Source organism: Xylocopa sonorina, chromosome 4 (assembly GCF_050948175.1).
Source record: "Xylocopa sonorina isolate GNS202 chromosome 4, iyXylSono1_principal, whole genome shotgun sequence".
In the NCBI taxonomy this organism is placed as follows: Eukaryota; Metazoa; Arthropoda; class Insecta; order Hymenoptera; family Apidae; genus Xylocopa; species Xylocopa sonorina.
The window spans coordinates 11,846,789-11,869,600 of record NC_135196.1 but is presented as its reverse complement, the minus strand read 5'-3'; the positions used below and the strand labels follow the sequence as shown (position 1 = coordinate 11,869,600).

Below are 22,812 nucleotides of genomic sequence, written 5' to 3'. Positions count from 1 at the left end.
TGCGGCGTATCGTCGAGCCGGGGACCCGACTGGCGATGCCCTAAATTCCCTCCCATCGCGCGTGTCGCGTTTAATAATCGCGTCGAGGATTGCAATTAATGTCGAAATAATTGATAACGCGAACTAAATTTGATTCGCGACCGACGACGACGGAGTTACATCGACCAGCGTACCACCAGGAATGGCGATCGATCGGGAAATCAATTTCTCCAATGGCAACGAGGACGCGATCGCGTCGGCGACATGTCGGAGATATTGAATATTCTGGGATGGCATTCAGGACTCGTGTCCTCTTTCTATTTTTTCCCTTGGCTTCTCTAGTTTTTTTTTTTCCTTTTCTGCACTCCCCTGTCGTTCGTATCGTAGCACGGGACCCGAGAGGTGAAAAAACAATGCCCATACGACCTGAACCCCTTTCGTTTCGATCGAGCACGGAGTCTCTTTGCGCCCTTGTCTCCTTTCTTTCTTCTCCTCCCTTGTTCGCCGTCTCTGCCGTTCGCCCCGTCTCTCTCGCTCCGCCCCTGGCTTTATCCGAGCGTCCTCTCTTTTCTCGCCACCCTCTCTCATAGAATTCTTCTGCATTCGTCTCGTCTCGTCCGGGACCGTGTCTCGTGCAATCGGCACAATGCAACTCGGGGATGCATTGTGGATCGGCCTCAGCAGACACCCCGCCGATACCGACGATGACGACGACGACGACGACGACGACGACGACGGCGACGGCGGTGGATAAAACGGATGCCAGTTGCGACGTCGAGGTGTTTTTTGCCTTGGCTTTTACACTAACGCTATCACTTTTCTCATATTTTTCAGAGGAACGAGATACCGCTTCGGGGGTTGTTCGAGAGAGAGAGAGAGAGAGAGAGAGAGAGCAACAAACTAACGCAAACCACGCCAATATCGTTCGACTACGAAATTCGACGGAAAAGTTCGATCAGAAGGAAGATTCTGCGAACGCAACCGTTTATCATCGACGCAACGCTACAACTCGTTACCGACGAAAGGAGCGACGACACGAGGGCACCCCAGGCCACCCACGGCAGCGACTGCGAGGAACCCACGCCAGAGGTACGGCGCGATGATTGCGCCATAATCTGCTTTCGCTTTGCTCCACGGAACAGGGTGCCAGTTGTCGTTTCTGATTGGCCCGGGGCGAGCCGCGTCTCTCGGAATCGGTCGCTATCGAAACGCCGCGCGAGGGAAGAAAACCCCCCAAGGACGAGGACGTTCCAACCCACGAATCTCAGACGCAGCACAGGGAAAGCAGCTGCGGACGAAACGAGAGAACGATACGTGGGGGTTAGCGAGAGAAAGGGATAGAAACCACCCTCCTGACACGGGTTATCCTATAAACGGTGGCGAGCCCGCAGCTACGCGGAGATAATCCGGCCCCCGGGGTCCGCGTGTGGTTGAGCGTTCGCAACAGTTACCATATTTGATTGTATCCCTCTTTACCCTCTCGGAATACAAAATAATAACGCGTTCTGGTTCCAGTCGATCTCGATTAAGAAAGCATCGCGAGAAGGCGCTGAAATTCATCTTGAACGATGACCAAGAAGGGTTGTTCGCCAGATTCGTTAGCGGCTGAACGAACGATTGTTCGTCGATGAAAATCGAGAACGTCTCCACGCGAAAACTGCACGGAACCTGCTGGCGAACGCACGCGTTCGTTTTTCGCTGCTCGTGACACCGGTCTCGCCACCCTGGCGGGAAAACGGCCGGGCGAAAAGAAGTCGCGCGTTTGATGTGCCGCCAAAGGGAACACGCGTGCACACGCTCGCGTACGATGAAAGAGAGGCAAACAAGGTTCGCGGCAGGGCGAAGCGAGGGGTCTGTAGCTGGTGCGAGAGAGAATATTCCGTCGGTCGAGTTACAATTTCGTGCGGGTTGGTCGGTCGACTGCAACCACCGCGTTTCAACCCCACCGCCCGTCCACCCTCGACGCGCCGCTCGCGTCTCTGTCCTTCTCGTTCCGCTTAAACGTAACAATTATTACCGGAAAAGCGCTGCACACGCATGCGGCAAACCGCGGGACCCGCCGGCGGAATTACATTGATATTAGTATCGTTTCAGCCGGGCAGATTAATTAATTAAAACGCGCCGCTCGACGGCCGTCTCTTCCCACCCGTTCTCGTAAACGCAACCACCCCCTGGCTTCCTGCTGCCCCTGGCGCGCAATGTTCACCACCGCTCGCCTGGCTTTCTCACCACTGGCCACTTTCGCTGCGCGTGCGAACCCTGTATCGCGCGAGCGTTTCCGATCGCGGTTGTTCGCGCGAGTTTTCGGTATGCGCGGGAAATTTCGAGCGCACGTCGCGTCCTGATTCTCCGCGAGGTGTGGATTATTTCGAAAATCCTGTTCGATGTTGCTTTTCGCGAGGGGTGCGGATAATCGCGATTCGAACCGGCCACTAACGCGATTGTCCGAGTAACAGTTTGCCAGAGGATGACACCAATAGTTTACTGAATAATTTTCCGAAGGACGATTTTATCGGTTCCGCCTCGTCTTACCTTTTTTCGCGTGCAGAATGTCCGCAGGATCCGGCGGTAAGGCTGTACAGTGGCTTGGACTCAGACTAGGCTGCAGAGATGGAAACGGACTACCAGCTCCGGAGGGATACCTGACGCCAGAACAAGATTTAAAAGCGTCACAAGGAATTCGTTGAACGATAACGCAGATTCTATTCTACATCTCTCGAGCAGGCTCTCACCATGGATTGGGCCTGGGCCATCCGGTGGTCTGACCGTTGAGTAGCCTCAGCTTGTCGTAGACGCTCTCGGCTGGACTGCCAGCGCCCACCCCGACGCCAACCGCAGCTACCCCTTGCTGTTGCTGCTGCTGTTGCTGTCGTTGCTCCTTTTGCGCTGCCAGATTTCTCAACACCCTATTGATCGACGACACCTGAAATCAGAAACGGCGAGAATCAGTCACCCCTCGAGCGCTTTAATTAACGCGCGCAGCGTATAGAGGAACGCCACGAGTTTGCCACGAGTGTCGCAGGGTGACCAAATTAGCCGTGATGGCGAACCTCGTCAGGCGTCGCGTTAAAACCAAATCCAAAGACTCCCACGGGGAGAGAACGGGAGCAAACGGGGTAACACGAGCCAAGGGACGCGCTCTCGGTAGGGTGAGATGGAGACAAATAGAAAAAGGGAACAACTCGCGGAGGAAACAGAGAGACACACAGCCACGCGTACTTACTTCCAATCACGTTTATTCGCGCGGTAGCAGCTCCCAGGGACGGCTTTAGGAGATTGCATATTGGCTCGAGAGGCATCGGATTTGTTATAAGCACGAAACGCGTATCCGTTTCCGTGCCAGGCTAGAACCGTATCTCGAGAGAGAGAGAGAGAGAGAGCGAGAGAGAAAGAGAGAGAGAGGGAAGAGTTTAGGAGAGAGGCAGGGTGGCGAGAGAGCGCTTCTGCCCGATGAAATGCGATGAGAGCAGTAATTAAAACGATGCGGTGAGCGGTGTGCGCTCCACGAGGGAGTTAATTACCTCTGCCTTCAATTATATCCGTCTCGCGTCACTCCAAGGGGAGTTTGGCTTCTGCCAAGCTAAGTACGCACTCGCGCGTCTGCGGCGCGAAACACGTGTGCACGGGCCACCAACACGACCGATACCGTATCCAACGATATCGACGCTATACGCGGCTCGTATCCGTATACCAATTTCCATCCGCGTCTTCCTTCGAATCGAGCGGAAATTTTCCGCTTGTCGAAATGAAATACCTCTCGCACAAGTGGTACGCGTCTCACGTATCGATCGCTTAAACGCCTTCCCATGCACGCGTCGACGACGAGTAACGCGGTGAAATTATAAGTTCGCCCGATATAGACGAAGATTAACCCCGTCTTCGGTTCGTTTCACGTCGAAAATCGTGTCCTCGTTTCCTCGAGACACTCCCTCGCAGCCAGTTTCGAGCCATATCGATTATAACTTTCTTTTTTGTACTCTTTTTTTATTATTTTATCGTCGGACACGCGGCTGGGAAATGGTATACCGTTACGACGCGGAACCTGCATACGCCTTCCGTTCGCCACGGCGTCGTATCTTTTATTTATCCTCCGCGGCTGGCGCTCGCTGGCTTCTCTAGGGTTCTGTCACTTACAGCTCGTATAAATCCCCGGGCCAAGTCGTAAAAGAATTCCCGCCAACTAAAGCGGTACGTGTTCTCCTGCTGCCGATAGTTTCGCAATTTATTCCCCTGAGACCGCTGTAGTTACCTCCCGTCGCCGACCTGTTCGCGTGCTAAACTTTTCAACGCGGCTGGATAGAAAACCTCTCTGTTCTCCGTATCGAACGCACCACCCCACAGGGTAATTAGTATAGATTCGTTGTTCGAGGTTTCATCGAGTTCTTTTTTTTTTTTCTGAGAAAGAGCGCAGGGCGAAATAATAATTGGATAAACTCGAAATTCCCAAGGGGAACGACTCGCGTCGCGGGCGAAGAAAGATGACGCGAGCAGAGGAGGAACCGCGTGTCCAAGGATCACGGAGTTCTGGGATTGGCCATGGGAGATTTTCGTTCCCCGAGGTTTGTTAGACCCGGTGTCAGGGTTCCGCGGCGTTGAAACGAGCTGACATCTCGGACCCACGAGCGGAGCACTGTCATCCCCCTCGGTGCACACGCGAAACCCACCGATATCACCGACACGTCCCAAACACGAAACAGACGTCGCTGATAGTCTCTCCCTCGACTTGGCTTCGATGTCCTTCGACGTCCTGGACCCTGCCTCCTGCTTCTCCTCCACCTCGTCTTATATTATACAACCAACGCCCCGCGAGGCGCATTTTTTGGTGCGAACGGACGTCGAGGTGTCCTCTCGTGTATCGATTAAAAATAACGCTGGAGACGTCTCTCCCACGCGTTTTACACAACTGCGAACGAAACGTCCAATTTTCCGCTGTCAAGTCGAACACAGACGTTTCCTCCGGCTGTGGTCTTAACGCGACACCGCGGACTGTACAAAAGCGTCCACGTCGAGTGACTCCTCGACGTCACAAGTTCGACACAATGAGAAGTCGTTGCGGCACAAGGAGGTTTCTACCCCGCGACAAAGCCGAGGTACCAAAGAACGGGTGCCAGTCAAACGACAATCGCGCCGTGACATCGAGTGTCCTGGCTGTTTGGTCGGTCTTTTTTTCCTCCTTTTTCTTTTTTTTTCTTTCGTTTTTATTCTCCTCTTTATTCACCGCGGATATCCTTTCGCCGCGCGCCACCCCGACGACATTCGTCGCCCCCTCTCACCCTCGTCGTTATCGTGACAATCCGCACTAGAAATCGATCCGAGGACGCTTTGTGCGGCACGCTTTATTAGCGAGAACCACTTGCCGGGAATTGAGATCGGTGACACATATTCATGCACGCGATCGCTGGACCAGGAGAAGAAAAGAGTTTCGCGGTACGCCCTCTGTTTTCATGGACGCGGAGTTATTGTTGCTCGAGTCAGCGACTTCCGCTTGACGCGTCCATCGTGCGCCTTGGGGTCGAACGTAACGCTCGAGAGTTTCGAGTTTGCTCGACGAACTCGCTTTTGTTAAGCGACAATAATCCTCCTCGCGCCATTTAAACGGTTGTACCGTCAGAGTTTCGCAAGTTTCCACGATCAACTTTTTCCATCCAGCGCATCGCCAGCCAAGGACTCGCTTCTCGCGTTCAATGGGCATTAATTTCGAAGTGGCTCGTCCCGTGCGCGACGCAAATGCCATTGTTTCGAGATGATCCGTATTACCGTCGAATTATCATCGTTATCGAATCGTTTCGAATTACACGAGGATAATATTATGACGTCTCTATCCGGCACCCTTTTCGACCACCCTCGTCACGGTTCATGCTAATTTCATCGATCCGCCGGATTCTTCCGCCAGCGCGTTCCAGTGTGTCCGCCACGTGTCGTTCTTTGCACGAGCCACGGATAATATCTGGGACCCCATTGTGTCCATTATAACGCGAACCGTCCACGGTTCACCAACGGTATGATACACGTTAATCGCGTATTACGACAAACTTCATTTCTCTAAGAACATCAACGACCAATTTCTTCTTCTCTTTCACAGATCGAGTAGCAACGCGCCACCCCCTATCTCTCATTCGAAGAAAAGAAGGAAAGGGTGAAAATTCATTCGTAGAAACAGAAGCAGCTAAGTCATCGCCAATCCATTGCAACGTATCTCTCACACTATGTCTGGATGGTATCGCGAGCGTTATCCTCGAACGCGGACACTGTTTATGCTCGTGTAACACACGAGCGCAATTTTTACGAGTGCTTATCCGCGGTAGTCGCGTATTTCCTGTCGTCCCCGCGCTCGCGCGCCGGGTCTCGAGTGTATTAAACGAGGAGAGGCGGAAGAAACGAGGGGTGCGAGCCATCCAGTTGACTTCCGTTATCCTGGGGCTCCCTTGAACGAGATCCGTACACGCCGCGGGTTTATTATGACGGAAACATCCTGAGAGCCAGCGGTGGTGGCAGTTCCGCGCCGGCTGGTCAAAGCTGCTTTTACGAGGGTTATTTAAAAGTCGTGAAAATCTCTCTCTTTCTCGCTTTCTTTTGGTTAAAGGGTGGAGAAATCTAGCAGGACGTCGCCATCGTCGCGTTCTCGTCGCGTTCTCGTCGAACGACTCGTCGGCTCGTATCCTGTTCTCAATAACCAAAGCTATCGCGCGCGCACCCCCTACGAGGGCGATAAATCAACGCGGCGATAACGCCGACTGCTTTGTTCGAGGCATTCAACGAAGAAACGATGACACGTTCCCTGTAGCGTTCCTCTTGTTTCGCTCCTTTTTCCCTCGACCCCACCGCTGGGTCGCGATTAATCGAGCCGGATGCGAGGCTCTCGTCGCGGGGTTAATTTCGAGAAGCGGAGGAAATAAACTAGAGAATCGCGTTCATAAATTGGACAACGTTTCATTCTTCTGACGCACGTGCTTCTGGTTTACTCGAGAGTGGTAATTTGGACGCGCAAAGTGTCGTGTAACCTGCCATTAAATCACCCCTCTGCACCGAGAGAGACGAAGAGGACGCTGCCAAGCGTCTAAATCACGGGTTACGCGACTTCTGAATCGACTGGCACACGTCGCGGAGTAATAAGAGTTTATCGCGTTACGCGGTTTCCTCTGTTCGACACCCGATAACGATTTAACGCGCCCCTTATTGCGCCACGATCTAGCTGCTGTTTGAGTTTCAAGCTGTGTGTCTGCATACAGGCTAATTCGACGTGATCGTTAGATAACGTGTGTACAGTCGACCCTCGTGTAACGCAATCAATTCGTTCCGCGTTCGATCGCGCGGGGGTTGTTCGAGTTTGTCGTACGAAAAAGCGAGAATCGCGTTAGAACCGAGTCAGATGTGTCTTTCAACCAGCTCTGCAACTCTTTGGCTAGCGATAAGCGGCTAATTGCTCGCGATTAATTGGCGTGCTAGCCTTGCTCGTCGCGCGATCGTCTCGCGCGGCCACGAACGCTCCCACGGGATCGTAAAACAGGCGAACGGTGCAATTTCTCGGCGATTATTCCCAATTGCGATCGCGACGAATTCGAGCAACGTCGAGGCTGGGGTGAACCGGTCCGGCACGCGTCGATACGCCGATTTGCAATATAAATCTTGCACCCCAGGCCGTGGCGGTATCGCACGGCCACCCTGCGTGGGAAATCCCGGCTGGATCAAGTCGAAGGAGAGCGAGTCGAGAGAGGAGAGCGAAAGGAGAAAAAAAACGAAGAGAAGAGATGCGGAGAACGCGTGCCTGGCGATTGTGCGAGGTTGACAGTTCTATTATGCGCCTCTGACGTGACTCGACCCCTGGTTAACTCGATCTGACCGCTCCCAAACATTTCCACCACCCTTCTTTTTTAGTAACGAAAGCGGTGACGTCGATGGTCGTATTGGTGTTGCGATCCGTAGCTACGATTTTTTTACGATACTCGATAAAACGTGATTTCTGATGTCTCCTAAGTTTGAACGCTGTGGATGTTAGTTTTCGTCGATTCTCTCAAGGGTTCATACATACGCCTCGCGAAATTCTCGCGAGAATGGAATCGAGAAAGAAAGAACGGAATCGATTTACTTACACTCGATTGTATCCTGGCCGAATGGAAGGTTTAATAAAGGGTCAGCAATCGAGTCGCCGCGATATAAATTAACTACCCCGTGCGATATGGGATCGCGTCGTCTGGAACGAGCCGTGAAAGTAGCTGGGAATCAATTCCCTTCGAGCGTAGATGATCCTTTCCCGTGTATCGTTATCTACCTGGCCATTATTCCACGAGTTATCGCCGTTGCTTTGATTTATCGTTCAGACCCCACGAAGAAACTTGGACCTGAGCCCTCGATCGCGGATATCGCTGCTCTAACGAAAACGCCGTGTGTGTGTGTGTGTGTGTTATAGCGAGGAAATTACGTTGGAGACGGGGCGACGCTTTCTTGCGACGCGCCTGAATGGTCGAGAGCTTTTTCCATACAAAAAGAACGCGACTGCGAAAACTTGTTCGCGTTGAAAATAAAAAAGCGCGTCGAGGATTCGTCGCGACCTTATCCTGCCACGCTGTTTCGAGCACGAAACGAACGCGCGTACAAGAGACGGGATACTTTGGCGAAAATACACAGTGGTACCCCCTACAAACGGGGAACCATGAAAGAAAGACGGGGCGGAAATAGAGGGGGCGGGCGGGTAGCAGCGATCGCGCGGGCAAGATACAAATTACATTTAAATAGAAGTCGAGGAACGCACGGCATTCGCAATTTAAACGGACAGAGAGAGAGAGAGAGAGAGAGAGAGAGAGAGAGAGAGGGAGAGAAAAGCACGGAACCAAGGATAGAATGAAGCAAGAGAGGCGCAGAGAGCGGAACGTGCGAGCGAAGAAGAGATATGAAAGGCCGATTGTAAAATAGAACGTGAAACAGCCACGAGCCAGAGCAGGACCAGAGATGAAACAGAGAACCCCGCGTCCACCCTCTTTCTCTTTCCAGTCCTCTAGCCCGTTCCCATTCTCTCTGTCTGCTCCCGCTCGACGAAAAGATCGCAGAGTGTTAGGCGCCTGATGCCACGTATAATCACAGCTTTTAATCTGGAACGACTGGAGGGTAGTTTTCGGCGGCGATAGAAGGGCTCTGCCCGCCTCTAAGATGTCCGCGCGGCGGTGGTTCGAGAGGGAGGGATGCGGTATTTAGGAACGCGACGGGGGTTCAACAGCGGCGGAAATATAGGGGTGGAGGGCGGCGGTACGCGTCGCGCGTTATTGCCTCCTGTAGGAGGCACCGTGGAGAACGCGCCACCAGCAACCACCGCCACCCACGGATTCCTATATGATCCGACGACGGTTTCAATGGGCGAGCTCTCTTCGAGGGTGCTCTTCGTGTGCACCGGTCACGTGCGCGATTTTCTGGATTACGTCTCGTTGCGCGACGGAGCGGGACGGATAGGGGTGGCGAATAACAGGTGACGCGGGGCTACTCGCGCAGAGTTGTACGATCGAGACGATCCAGAAGAGAGATATTCGATCGAGATCCAGCGAAGAGACGAGTTCGACTGAACGAGAGCGAACGAAGGAAGAGAATAAAAAAAAGAAATCGAAGTTCGGAAGATCAGAGTGTCTGATAGCGCCTTCAGAGGGAAATGTCGAAGACAATCGGTCAACCTGTAAGCCGATATCCTTCTGCCATACCGGTCCGTACGCGTATAGTTCGCGTACATGCCTCGCCTTCAAGATGACACACGGCCGTTTACGGCCGTCGATCGTCCTCTGATCGAACAGGACAGCCGCCACACGGTGGTTGAACCTGAACAGCCTGGTATAAGGTTGCCGGCCCGGTTAAAAGTGATGCCAACCGCCTCGACAGAGGTATCCCTCGTCCTCGAGGCTTCGAACGGTCCTCTTATATACCGCGTGTCTGGAAACGCCGTGGCGTCGATCGTCGGAAGAAAACTGGTCCCGCGTCCGATCGAAAAGCGTTACGTAATTTTCCAGAAGAACATATCAAGAGTAACGCTCCTCCGCGTTCTCCACGCGGATGATCAGTGGCAGAAACGGAGGACGATTCGGAAACGACGCGTCGATACGTCCTCGCGTACACTTCCGGCACGAACGAACCCTGCGCCCCGGATTAATTCCGCAAGAGCACCGTGCGCCGGTGGACGACGGTTCGGTGATTAAAAGGGACGCGTCGTTTCGCGTGGAAGAAAAAGAAGACTTCACGAACATTTCCCCGTAAAGGATCAGCCATGGAAATAAGGGGCACCCTAGCGAGTGGGAGCAGCGACGAGAGAGAGAAAGAGAGAGAGAGAGAGAGAGAGAGAGAGAGAGAGAGGAGGGCGGTGAAACGGTGGCAACAAGAAGAGGAGGATCGCGGGGTACGAAAAGAAAGGAAGGGAAGAAGGAACGCCTGGACCAAGGGGATGAAAAAGGGTGAGAGTTAGCGGCGGTTCGTTGAGAAATACATAATGCAGCAGCCGGACGTCTCCGACACCCCCGACCATCCCCCATCACTGTCTAGAGGCCAAGAAGAGGGCTGGTGCGCGGTCCGTGAGAGGACACACGGGGCCGTGAGCAGAGGGGTTGCGCTGGTGGCTGCGAGGAGGGCTCGGTAACGCGAGAGGACGAAGGGGTGCATTGATTTACGCGGCCAGGCCGAGGCTGAGGGTGTCTCCAAGGCGGACGTACAGGAGCCAACAATTCACTCGCCTCGGCTTCTACGAGCCATCCATTACTTTACCTCTTTCCACCAGCCTCGGATCTAACCTTACCACCCCCGTCCCTCGTCTAATGCTGCGCGCAGCCATCACACTACAGCGCTAAGTCTTCTTTCTCCGTTCGAGTCGTTGCGGTTACTCGCGGAACGGTCGTTGTCACGCTTCTCGATATTGCCGTCATCGGATCGGATAATCGAGTCGCACGTCTACGCGAGGCGTTGCTCGAGGACGCTCCTGGATTTTTAGTTTCCGTTTCGTTTCAGAGAATCTTCGTTGCTCATGGAAAGAAGGAATTTGGGCGGAACTAGACAGCACGCGGCGTCGAAAGTGGCGCGAGGTGCGGTTACGGGTGTTAATACCGCTAATAGAGAGGAACCGTCCTTCGAACGCTCGTCCAGCTTGCCCTAACACGTAGAAACGGCCTGCAAACTCGTCCCTGGGAAGGCCCATTCACCGCGGGAGACTATTAATTACAGGGACACGCTTGGTCACCACGGGAAATCGTGCTATCCCCCTGAATCAACTCCCTTGCGGTGCCCGTGATTTTCCAACCCCTATCACGGCCAGAGAGGAGACAACACTGGCTACAGACGCGATATGAACCATTACCCGCGGAAACGAGTCGCGTCGTTTGGCGTATCGTTGACGTTGCACGTAAATATTCATGAAAATCAAGCTACAACGTTAGGGGGTGTAATTTCTATCTCGATAACGCCATCGAGCGTCGCGAATTTCTGCTGTCCGTTTGAAATCGTCGTTGTAACTTTTGTTGGACTCTGATTCGATATTAGAGAACCATCGTGGATCCTTTTTTCTTTTTTGTACAGGCGCAACGAGGACAGAGTCGCGAGCGCGACTTCAACTTTTGGCACTAGATCGAGAACGCGGTGTACAGCGAGCACTCGTGATTTCGAAGTGTTCATTGGGGGTGAGGCATCAACGTCAACTCCCGGAAAGAACGATCGCGGTCAGGCTGGCCGGCTCAACGAATGTAATCTCGTTTGACAGTGGCTCTCTCACGGATTTTCCGTGTCCACTGTTGTATTATACGATCCCCCGTTAGAAATGAAAGAAACGCCAGCCTCGCGGTTCGCGCAGCTACGTTTCTCAAATTTAACGGTTGCTCTTCGGATGTAACTGTTCGAATGGCAGTGTTAAAATCAAGTAATGATTCATATATACTTCTTACTGGATTAATTATAAATTCCATTGAAAAGTTTGGATAAAAGCTTTTGAATCGAGCTTTCGATCGACCAGGATCGTCGACTATTAATCTTTTTTGATACGAGTGCAAAATTAAAGGGACAGATTCTTGGAACTAGAATTGTTAAAGAACTCTCGCGAAATTTCTTTCCAGTTTTTCTTTATTTCGTTTTAATTATCCAGAGACACTTTCGAACTCGAAATGAAAGCGAGCGGACAATTTTCAGAACGGACGATACCCGAAAGAAATCGGCCGAGAACCACTGATAGTATTCCGGAATCAGTGGCGCGAGTAAACCAATAACGCGTCCGCCACGCCGGGTGCCAGATTCAAATCCAACCGGGGACTGAAACGGCATTCGACGACGAAACGGATAGCGAAAGCTTCACAGGACATTTCGAATCCGACGCCACGTCCTGCAGCCGTTTCGGTTTTGTCAAATCATTGTCCATTCGATCGTGCACCCCGATCCTTCTCAAAGCGAGAGGGAATGCCTACCAGTTTCCATTTCTTTCCCCCGTCCCGATTGCCTCGGTTCGTTCGTTTTACTTTTTACACGCGCGTTTTCAATCAAGCCGATATCCTAAATTTGTTTATAAATAAATCTTAGAGCCAGAAGGAAATTAAACGAACGCGAAAAAAGTATTCAGAATTGAAGGTACGTGAGAAGACTCGAGATATTCAAAATTCCTCGCGTTCGAGAAGAAAGATTCGCCTCGCATCCGGTCCCATCGTCGATTGCCTCGGTTCGTTCGTTTTACTTTTTAGGCGCGCTTTTTCAACCAAGCCAATATTCGAAATTTGTTTAGAAATAAACCTTGGACGAAATTAAACGAACGGAGAAAAATGATTGAAATTCGAAGGTACGCGGAGGATTCGAGATACTCGAAAATCTTCGAGAAGAAAGATTCGCCTTGCATCCGGCCCCATCGACGATTGCCACGGTTCGTTCGTTTTACTTTTTACGCGCGCACTTTCAACCAAGCCAATATTCGAAATTTGTTTATAAGTAAACCTTGGACGAAATTAAACGAACGGAGAAAAATGATTGAAATTCGAAGGTACGCGGAGGATTCGAGATACTCGAAAATCTTCGAGAAGAAAGATTCACATAGCATCCGGCCCCATCGTCGTGTCCTTCGCAACGGCAAGCTGGAGCTACGGATATTCGTGGATATCCCGGCCCGTTTTACGGGGGTGTACGAAGCGTATCCAATTTGATGGCATTACAATAACGGAGGTAATGTCTGAGAATAATGAAATTTTCCTCAATCACCGCGACCCGTTTGGAATACGTCCCTTCTTCCGTAGCGTTCCTTCCTCCGCAGAGACCACCCCTGTCCTCAACCCCCGTTTTCTTCTTCTCGCCGGCGTTGAACTACGACTTCGCCGACGATGACGCCGCGAGGAAACGAAAATAAAGGAGAGGAACGAAAAGTATACAACTCGATCGAATCGATTTCATTCGAGTGCATTTTCGCCCCCTACCACCCCTGTACGAGGTAGGCAGAAGAAAAGTATTGGACCTCGAGTTCCGTGTATAACAGTCCACGATCTACGATGCGATATACGTGCGTACAGTCAAGAGTACGAATACGAAGGGAAACGAAAGAAAGCCGATACCAGAGACGATCCGCTCGGTCAGAAGCACACCGGTTATCTAATAAAACACCGGCAATAATTCCGCGTGGCATTCTCCGTGCGATTCCAAGGAATTAAAAGCGAGCAGTCAATTAAACGTAGCTGCGGTATCCGAGCAGAAGTTGGCGTTCCGACGCGAGGCGGGACGATCGCGGAATTTAACGCTTTAACAAATTACGCAGATGGAGGGTCGAGCGGCGCGAGGGGTGGTGGCGAGGGTGAGAGAGCGAGCTAGAGGAGCAGCCTTCGGGGCGAAGGAGGATCAAAGCCAGAGTACAAAGTATAATCCCGGCCGCGTTTGAGCATCCTGTAAGCGCTCCTGAACTTGTTGTGGCCAAGATTAACGTTTCTTTAATGGCCCGTGTAATATTCCATTATGTACAGTTCGCCCGAGAATTATTGCGCCGACGTCGTTCCACCAGAACGGAAGGGAAGAGGCCCGGAACGAAGCTGCGGCCAGTGCAGAGAGACGAAAGGAAATTCTCGATAAACCTTGTCCCTCCTCTTTCGCGGTGTTCCGTTCGATCACTACGGATCATGGTGATTTCGATGAACGTATCAAAGCTTGACGCACCCCTTCTCATCCCTTATCAATCGCTGCGTACCCCCGCGAGAAAGCTTCCTCGTCGAAGCTGTAGCATGGATTCTAGCGATATTTTCGCGATTCTCGTTTCTCGTGAACGCTTCGATTCTGATGGAAAGAGAGACGAAGAGGGTGAGACTCTCGTTACACGCTGTCTCCTTTCAAAATTCCTGGCCACGCATCTCTGGCTTGCTAACGCGCGTACATCTCGAAGCCATTTATTATGAAGGCGCGAGGTGGAGAAGAAAAAAGGGGAAAAGGAAGAAAAGGACGCGGAGGAGAAAGAGCAGAGACAGAGAGGAGGAGGGCGGTAGCTAAGGGGGCGATAGACAGGGCTCGCTCGCGAAAGAAGCACGGCGACGCGGGGAGGGAAAGAGAATTTAGCGACCCTCTTTCGCTTTTTACCCTGAGCAAGAGTCGAGAGCCCCTTAGCCACCGTTTATTGGACGCATGCAAATATCCATGGCAACGTGGTACCACCGCGAGGAGCAGACCCGGTCCCGAGCTCTTCGCGTATTAGCGGGCGAGGAGGGTGCCAGTCTTCGGGGTATCGCGGGGCGGATAAAAAGAAAAGAGGGCCAGAGGGGTGGGGTTTCCGTTTGATCCGTGCGTTATTCCTTCTACCGCCAGCGATTTCTTAATTGATTCCTTTGTGTCGCTCGATGTCTGCCTTTCGCTGACACGCCTAAGCGAGAACACCGATACCGCCTCGGGAGATCGTCTCGTGATCGTGGAACTCGAGGAATCCAACGGTAGGAGGAATTATCGAGGAAATTCAGTGATCGAGACGTAAGGTCGTTTCGCAACTCGGACGATCGTACCCCGTTTAAATGGGCCGGCAACGATGGAAGTTCGCGCCGTTCTGTTTACAGGAGGATTTCATCGGCTGGCGTAAACACACCCCCGTAGCCGCCTCGCAGAAAACTGATTTCCATCACCCCCTCGACATCGACTCCTCGCCAACCCTTCGACCATCCATGTAAATGCGTGCCTGTTTTGTGTGCGTAACACACCGTTGGACGAGACGCCTGCGCGGTTACGACCACCACCCTGCAAAACTCGGGCTCCATTACGCGTGTTTTGCGACACGCTTTATAAACTGTCGCCCTTGTTAACATGGAAAGCATCATTGGGCCCAAAGCCTCCACCCTTTTTTGCGCCGGTTTCGTTTAATGTCCCGTCGACGCCAGACCGTAAAACTCGCGTTCCTCGCGATAACGGCGCCGTTGGCCGCCGGGACGCGTGATCATTTCGTTAAACCCCGGATACGTAACACCGACGGTGGCTGTGTTACGTCAGTTGGAACCGAAATCTGTAGCTTCGACTGTCCGTTGGCACGCGTGATCGATTGATCTTAAATCTCGACGATTCTAAATTGAAACGGTCCTTCGAAATGGTACTTACGCTAGGAATGTTGTCGTTCGTGCAGACACCCTCTTGGAGCAGACGATCTCTGATCTCCCAGGCGAAAATCGAGGGGCACTCGCTTTTGTAGAGAGAAATCTTGCTGACGACCTCCGCTGTGGCTACGCGCGGTTTACTACCACCGATTGCTCTGGGCCTAATGGATCCGGTCTCATAGTACCTGCAATAATAATAATTTGCGGTACAATACGGTAGATGTTGCCGCTTTTATCCGGGATAAATTCGAAACTAAAAATTCTCGTCCCTTTTTCGTGTATTTTACACGTGATTACGAGAAACGACACGGGGTGTGTGGGGCTTGGTTAAATGAATATCGCGCGACACCGCGTCGTGGAAGGTCAGGTATGCGGTATTAAATTTCCACGGGACAAAGTGAGCAATATTTCAACCAACCTTCCAAGAATCTTCGAGACGCAGCCATTGCTGACCTGCAGGATCCTGGAAATGTCGCAGGGTCTAGCGCCAGAATGCGCTAGTTCGACGATCTTCTGCCTCGTCGAGTCTGGAAGCGGCCTACCGCCGACGAAGACACCCCCGAGCTGATTCACACCACTGTGACCTGAAACCAGAATCGTCGATCTTGTTACGAGAAATGATCGCACGAAAATCAGGATAGCAAAGTTAATTATTGCGCGCTCTCGAAGAAAGGAATCTTACGAAGGAAAATTGGGGGAAAAATTGAACCGAGTTCGCCCGCTTCCAGAGACACCCGAAGCGCATCCACGAAGAATACCTTTCCCGCCATAGATCACTATATTTTTTACCTCTCGTGGCACTTGCCAATAAAAAAGGGCGAGCACGAACGACAGCGTGGAGGAAGAAGAAGGTGGCGAGGGAACGAAGAGGTGGGGTACGTCTTCCTTTCTTCTCGCGGCTGTTCGTTCTCCAAGGTTGGGGGTTGGAGCTGCAGGCGTTAAAACGTTAGCGAATCCCATCGTAGATAATCTTCGACTCATTGTGTCGGTGACAAGGCGGACACACACGAAAGTCAGCAGCCTCCGGTGTCCTCCACGGTTCCTCGTGGATCTCTTTTATATTCCCGCACCCGCCGTGAAGAAGACGGGACCACGGTGTCGCAGCCCTGCCACGCCCTAATTTTTCGAGGGGGTGAAAACCGCTCTGACCGACGATTTTAACGAAAAAGAGAGACCTTCTTCGAAACAGGAAAATTTGTATCCGTCGTGCGTTCACGTTGGGATAACGATCACTATTTTGAGGAATTCATCAGAGAAATAAGATGCTTAAAAATTAATTTCTCTTCGCTATAGATAGTTAAATTTATTATACTTGCAAGGCGTTAGGAACTTGCATCGAACTTACTTTCCTTCGCGACTCTGAACGAACAGACTTTTTACGTTGGTTCGTCGAGTTCGTTGGACCAAGAAGAGGACCGCGAACAGGAAGAGAAAAGGATAAGAGTAAAAGGTCTAGGCGACAGCTTGGGGTGGCAGGTACTTTTTGCGAAGAACGACGCCTCTCGGTGATCGGCTAACAAAAATTTCCAGACGGGGCTAATTCGACGCGTCCTCGTCCTCGTTGGTTACCCAACGCGAGTTATAAGGGAGATTTACGAGCGTATGCGATTGACGAAAGGGGCGCTCACGGTCGATTGACTTTCGAAAATGGGCCTCACGCGCGCGATTCGCCTAACTTCGCTCCTCGCCCGTATCTGCCCGATACGAGTGTTCCTTTCATTTCGAAGAACCTTTTCCCCCCCAAAAACCTATCTATATAATTCATCGATCGGTAACGTGTAAACTTGTAAATGTCTAAACACGTTCGCATCTTGTGTCGCATCCTGCGAACCGAGGGGATACAGTTCTGGGAAGAAAAAGCTCTCGAGTACGCTTTTCACGCGAGAACACGGATTAAATGAGGCAGATTGAACTCGCTGACGATAAAAAAATGATAACGATAATACGTAATAATTTGATATTTCAACTCTTGTTGCACGCGCTGCGAATAGGGGCGGTTCGACCGGATTGAAAACACCCGGCGGTGCCAGAGCAAACAGCAAGGAGGAACGGGGGATCCGAGACGGCTAATGAAGTCCTAATAAACGACAGGCTTAGAGCAGCCACCCTTCCTACTGATATTTAATACAAACGTTACAATATCAAAACACGTCCTCCTCGTAGAATAGCCACTCGAGCGCACCCCTTCGTCGCGTACGGCTAATACACGCTGGGTTACGCTCTGGCTGACTTAAAGGTGTACCCCTCTACTTAAACGTGACTCTGTCCTTGTCCAGATAAACAGAAGCGCGCGTTAATTGCACGCGCGATCAAACTACAATTTTCTCCCTCTTTCATCCCTTTACTTTCTCCATTCTCTCTCGTTTCTGGGCGATCTTCTTCTCGTTCCGTTCGTGGTTTCCTGCAGCCCGTCTTCCCTCTCGCTGTCTTCCTTCTCTGTCGCTAGCCGTTCACAATGGGCCAGTATATAACGCGAGCAGAAACTGTGTAGCACTCTAGAAATGCGCGCTATTTGCTCGAGTTATTATCGCTCGTTAAGGACTGGCATTCGAAGCTCGACAATTCGCTGCCTTCCGCGCCCCTTCTACGAGGGTAGCAGAGAGAGAGAGAGATTCGGCGACGCTTGCCCCTGTTACCATTTTTTTTTGTTTCTCCCTTTGTCACCCCGTGTTGCCCTTTCGTTGTTGATTCATGAGAATGCTGATGTATTAATAACGCGTACCCTGTACGTTCAATGAAGATATTTAGATGCTCGTTCGAGCGCGGTATTTGGCCTTGTAATTCATCTGATCTCTGTACGATTCGAAATATATGGGTGCGATCCAGACTCAGTCGAGCGACTTTGTTTCCCGTTAACTAACTGAAAGGCAAGAGGAAGCTTGTGTCGTGGCATCGTGAAATTTTCTAGCCATCGCAGTATCGATTTATCTATTCTCTTGCGACACTATCTGATATTCGTCACTAAAAATAGCATCAAGAAAGCCCTAAAACTACCGTCGCGCTACTATTCGATGCGACGATCATCGATTCACTCGATGTATTTCTTATCTATTAACCGTTTAAAGAAAACGAAACCGTTGAACTTCACCCAAACGATGCAGGAAACGATTAACGCCGAAACACCCTTCCCCACCCCCTCATCTTGACGGATTTTCACCGCCAAGGAAAAGATTCGTCGGGGGTCCGACTATTCCCACCGACAGAATGATGAATTACACGGTCCACGTAGAATCTCGTTTAATCGATAATTGATCACCGTTCTTTTGTTTTTCACGACGCCAGAGCCTCGTATCGAGCCACAATGGCGTTTAGTGGGAAAACAGAGAGGCGACGAGTCCCAGCCGCGACTAATTTCACCGGGGGATGACAGCTAGCTTTTTGCCCTTCTGCCTGTTAATTTTACCGAAAATCCTCGTCCTCGAGGCAAGATAAATGGTTAGATAAACAAAAGTGAAGCCGAACGTTCCTCCTCGTGTCGATAGAGCGCCTTCGTTCTGCGGCTGATATCCACGACCGTGATGAAGAAAGGGGATGCTCGTTTACAAACGAGAAGCAGAGCCTCGCTGACGGGATGGCTCAGACGGCGCATTCATCATCCTCGCGACTTCTTATTCTTACGCCACCCCCTTCAGCCACGCGTATTTCATCGCTTCTCATTTTCGCCACCCCCTCCAGCAGTTTTATCAAACCTCGTCCAGGTGATCCTCGCGAGGTTACTTAATCAATTGCACCGTTTATGAAACTCGAACAACCCTCGTATACCACATGATTTCATTGGACTTCGTCGAAGATCGTTGCGATAGCAGAATCTTGGCAATTTTTGCGCCACGCTCGAAGAGAGTGTATGCACGTGGTAGATCGGTCAGTCGAACGGTCGTTGGTGTCCTCCTTTCATCCTCTCGAGCGATTATCCACGCCGTGAGTGCAGAAACGTTCGTCTTCTCTTTTTCACCACCCCCTCCAGCAGTTTTATCAAACCTCATCCAGGTGGTCCTCGCGAGGTTACTTAATCAATTGCACCGTTTATGGAACTCGAACAACCCTCGTATACCACATGATTTCATTGGACTTCGTCGAAGATCGTTGCGATAGCAGAATCTTGGCAATTTTTGCGCCACGTTCGAAGAGAGTGTATGCACGTGGTAGATCGGTCAGTCGAACGGTCGTTGGTGTCCTCCTTTCATCCTCTCGAGCGATTATCCACGCCGTGAGTGCAGAAACGTTCGTCGGGACCGCGAAGGTACTCGAGGCCAAGTGGGCATCCCTTGACTCCTCCCTCCTCGAAGTTGAGCGGCTTGAAATGGTTCCGTGGGGTGGTGTCTTGTTCATTCATTCCCCGGAAACACTTGTGCCGCGCGGACTCGATTGAGACACCAACAAGAGACGAGTCGAGGTTAATCGCCGGCTAACCGTTTGTCGTCCCGCTACGGGAACGCATTGTCGGGACTTTCACGGGTGTCGCGGGCTCCCCTCCGCCCCTCGCAGCCTCTCGTGTCGCCGTGGTTACAACTCGAGGCACAATGACGGAAAATGACCCGGGCATAATGGACACGACATCGAAGTTTCCTCTCCATCCTCCGCGACGTGGCTTCCTTTCGTCGACGCTTATCGCTGGGACCAAGTTTCATTTCGAACCGTCTCTGACAGGGGTTGCTGGTAAACTGAGCCTTGCCTTGCATATGCTCGCGTGCCACGCAAGAATGCGATCTTTCTCAAACGAAAATATGCCAAATATGCTCTGAAAAGATGATATTACTTTGATCTCGCCGTTTTACGAATAAATCAACGGTACCCCTCTTCGACTTGCAACGACGCTGTCGTGGAAACAACAGAATACAGAACTTTGCTACCCCGAACAAGGCAATCCATAAATCCCCCCGTACGAGGATCCCCTTCAGACTTACAAGCCGAGAAGACCACCAATTCCAATCTATCAACCTACGACCTTCGACGTACGTACAAAATTCCGTATGTCGCCGGCGATCTTCTCTATTCTATCGAAATCATTCTCTCAGGGAGCGTGCACATGTATACACGTCTCTCAGCTCGTTGGCAACCCCATATATCTTACTACGGTTATATTGAGACACCTAGTCAATGTATCGGTAGGTACAGATTGGAGCCACTGACGAGGGTCGGCTGTGTAGGTACGCGCAGGATTGACCAGCAGGTAAGAGCGTCCTGGGCAACGAAGTTTCGAGAGGCATCGATGGAAATAGGGAAACGGGCAGAGAGAGAGAGCGGCTATCATCGTCATAATAGCCTCGTTGTTGCGGACATGTTTTCAAAATGAGTATTCTTCGCCTCGAACCCTGTCCCACTCCCTCCATCCTGTGCATCCTTCTCCCTCTGACCGTCCCGAACATCCGTCCCTGCGAACGGAGCACAACGAGGACTCGAGTATTTGTTGTTGCCTCTGTTTGTAGCCAATCCGCCGCATGCTTTGACCCGGAGCTCTTCAGCCGCGTATACCTACACGCGATCCTGGCCCCCCTCCGTTTACCTACTCGCTTCTTTTCCCCTTTTTTTTTTCTTCTCGTTCCTCTACCCGAGAGGGAGAGTCTCCTTTTCCGAAAATCGTGCTCACGACAGTTATTAGCGTTATTAATGGCCGTGCATTGACAACTCGATTCATCCTCGATCGAGGACTCGTAGCGAGGGGTGCCAGGATCGACTGTTAGGCAGATGTACCGCCTTCTGGCTCGAGGGTCAAGGGCCACGGGGATCATTTCGAAAGGTGTCGACCGTGAACGCGAGTACACGATGGGATGTACTGTTCTCGCGTGCGCGGTTATTGGTCGTCTCGCGCAGAAATCGAACGATTCGAGGATCCAAGGAAGACCAGTAACTGCTGGCGTACGAGATAGGCAAAGCGAGGAACCGATTCTTTCGGTTAATCGCGTTCTCTCAAGCTTTATACACGCTCTCTTCCGGCTCGAATTATCCAATTACCTGGTGGGCCAACCTTCGAGGCTGCCAGCTCGGATGGATCGGGATCGGCTAGAGCAGCGGCGGCAACGGTAGCACGGGTCCCAAAGCGGACCGGACAAAGAGCTCGTAAACGCGTTATTCCACGCCAACGGATCTGTCAGAGCCGCTTCCACGGGTGCACCACGTGGAAAAGGTCCGTCCACGAACTGGCTCGCCTATCCACACATATTTCTCTGGACCGACCACCACCCACCCCTCCCGCTCCTTCGTTTACCTTCGTTATCTTCGCGTAGACTAGTCAGACTCCGACAAACGTTGATAACTCTCTCTGAACGAGAACATTCGAATAAATAGGTCTTCTTCTTCTTCTTCTTCTTGTTTTCGATTTCATCGTTTACTCTTTTCAACGATGCTGGAAAACCGATTCTTTTATAAATATTGGAGCTTTTAAACTTGCTCGATATTCCTCTTCGCAAATCTCCCTCGACGAATACGAAAATAACTAGAAAAAGAAAAAAGGGACAGTCCAAGCAGAGTCCCGTCGACAATAAGAAACGACATGTGTTCCCCGGTGTTAATCCGCACGGTGGCCCGTTCGATGTCGCGAAACTACACGCACAGAGAGGAGGAAATCGAGGGAATCCTAATCGCGAGGCGACCAAGGGGGCCCTTTTTCGTTGGTTATTGCGAAAAACACGGCCAGGGCCCGGCGTTTCTCTTCACGGAAACGTAGAGAGAGACGCGACGAGGCGGGGAAAGAGTGGCGAGGGTCGAAGCTGCCGCCACGAGGAAATAAAGGCGACGAGAAAGGGGCCGGAGCCTTTAACAGAGCCGTAGCAGGAGCACAATCGGGCACAAGGTGCACAATGACATCGACGTGGCTCCAGTATTGTGGTCGCCGTGGTCCCGGTTGTTCCCATGGGACTCGTGTCCACCGAGGGTTTTGACATAATTAGTCCACGTATCGGAATGATCAGCTGTGGGAATGGCGAGGCAGAACTGTCGATATACATCTTGTTCTCGAAATGAAAAGAGAGCGTTACGAGGTCTCGCGGAAGCACGGGGGTGAATAGAGCTTCCCCTACGAAAGTAGAGGTTGCTTGGAAAATTTTCGAGCGCTTTCTACAGGATAAAACGAACGTTTTCAACTTGCGTATACGTATTCGAGGTAAGTGTCATAATAAGAATGAGAAATACCACCCTTTGATCAGCAACCCCTCTAGAGTTACACTGTAAGATGGCCACGGGGTGTCCCGCGTCCATCCTCGCTATGAATATGCGAATATAGGTCAGCCAGACGGTGTTCGACGAGATTAGTCGAATCGTCGGTACCTGAGGAGGTTCTGCTCGCAGGTGTGCGGGTGGA

At 51.6% G+C, this 22,812-nt stretch overlaps 1 protein-coding gene and 1 long non-coding RNA gene across 5 annotated transcripts in view; one reads left to right on the top strand and one right to left on the bottom strand.

Annotated features, from left to right (window-relative positions):
• LOC143423012 (uncharacterized) overlaps nucleotides 1-22,812 on the top strand; it is a 76,620-nt gene that overhangs the window by 40,558 nt on the left and 13,250 nt on the right. The window lies entirely within an intron of this gene.
• LOC143422984 (paired box protein Pax-6) overlaps nucleotides 1-22,812 on the bottom strand; it is a 58,320-nt gene that overhangs the window by 22,809 nt on the left and 12,699 nt on the right. For all 4 annotated transcript variants that reach the window (XM_076894007.1, XM_076894011.1, XM_076894009.1 and 1 more), the window contains exons 3-6: nucleotides 15,934-16,099; nucleotides 15,520-15,700; nucleotides 2,712-2,902; nucleotides 2,512-2,621 (exon numbers count right to left, since the gene is read on the bottom strand). In XM_076894007.1, coding sequence (XP_076750122.1) covers nucleotides 2,512-2,621; nucleotides 2,712-2,902; nucleotides 15,520-15,700; nucleotides 15,934-16,099 — 648 coding nt within the window. The remainder of the gene's footprint in view (nucleotides 1-2,511; nucleotides 2,622-2,711; nucleotides 2,903-15,519; nucleotides 15,701-15,933; nucleotides 16,100-22,812) is intronic.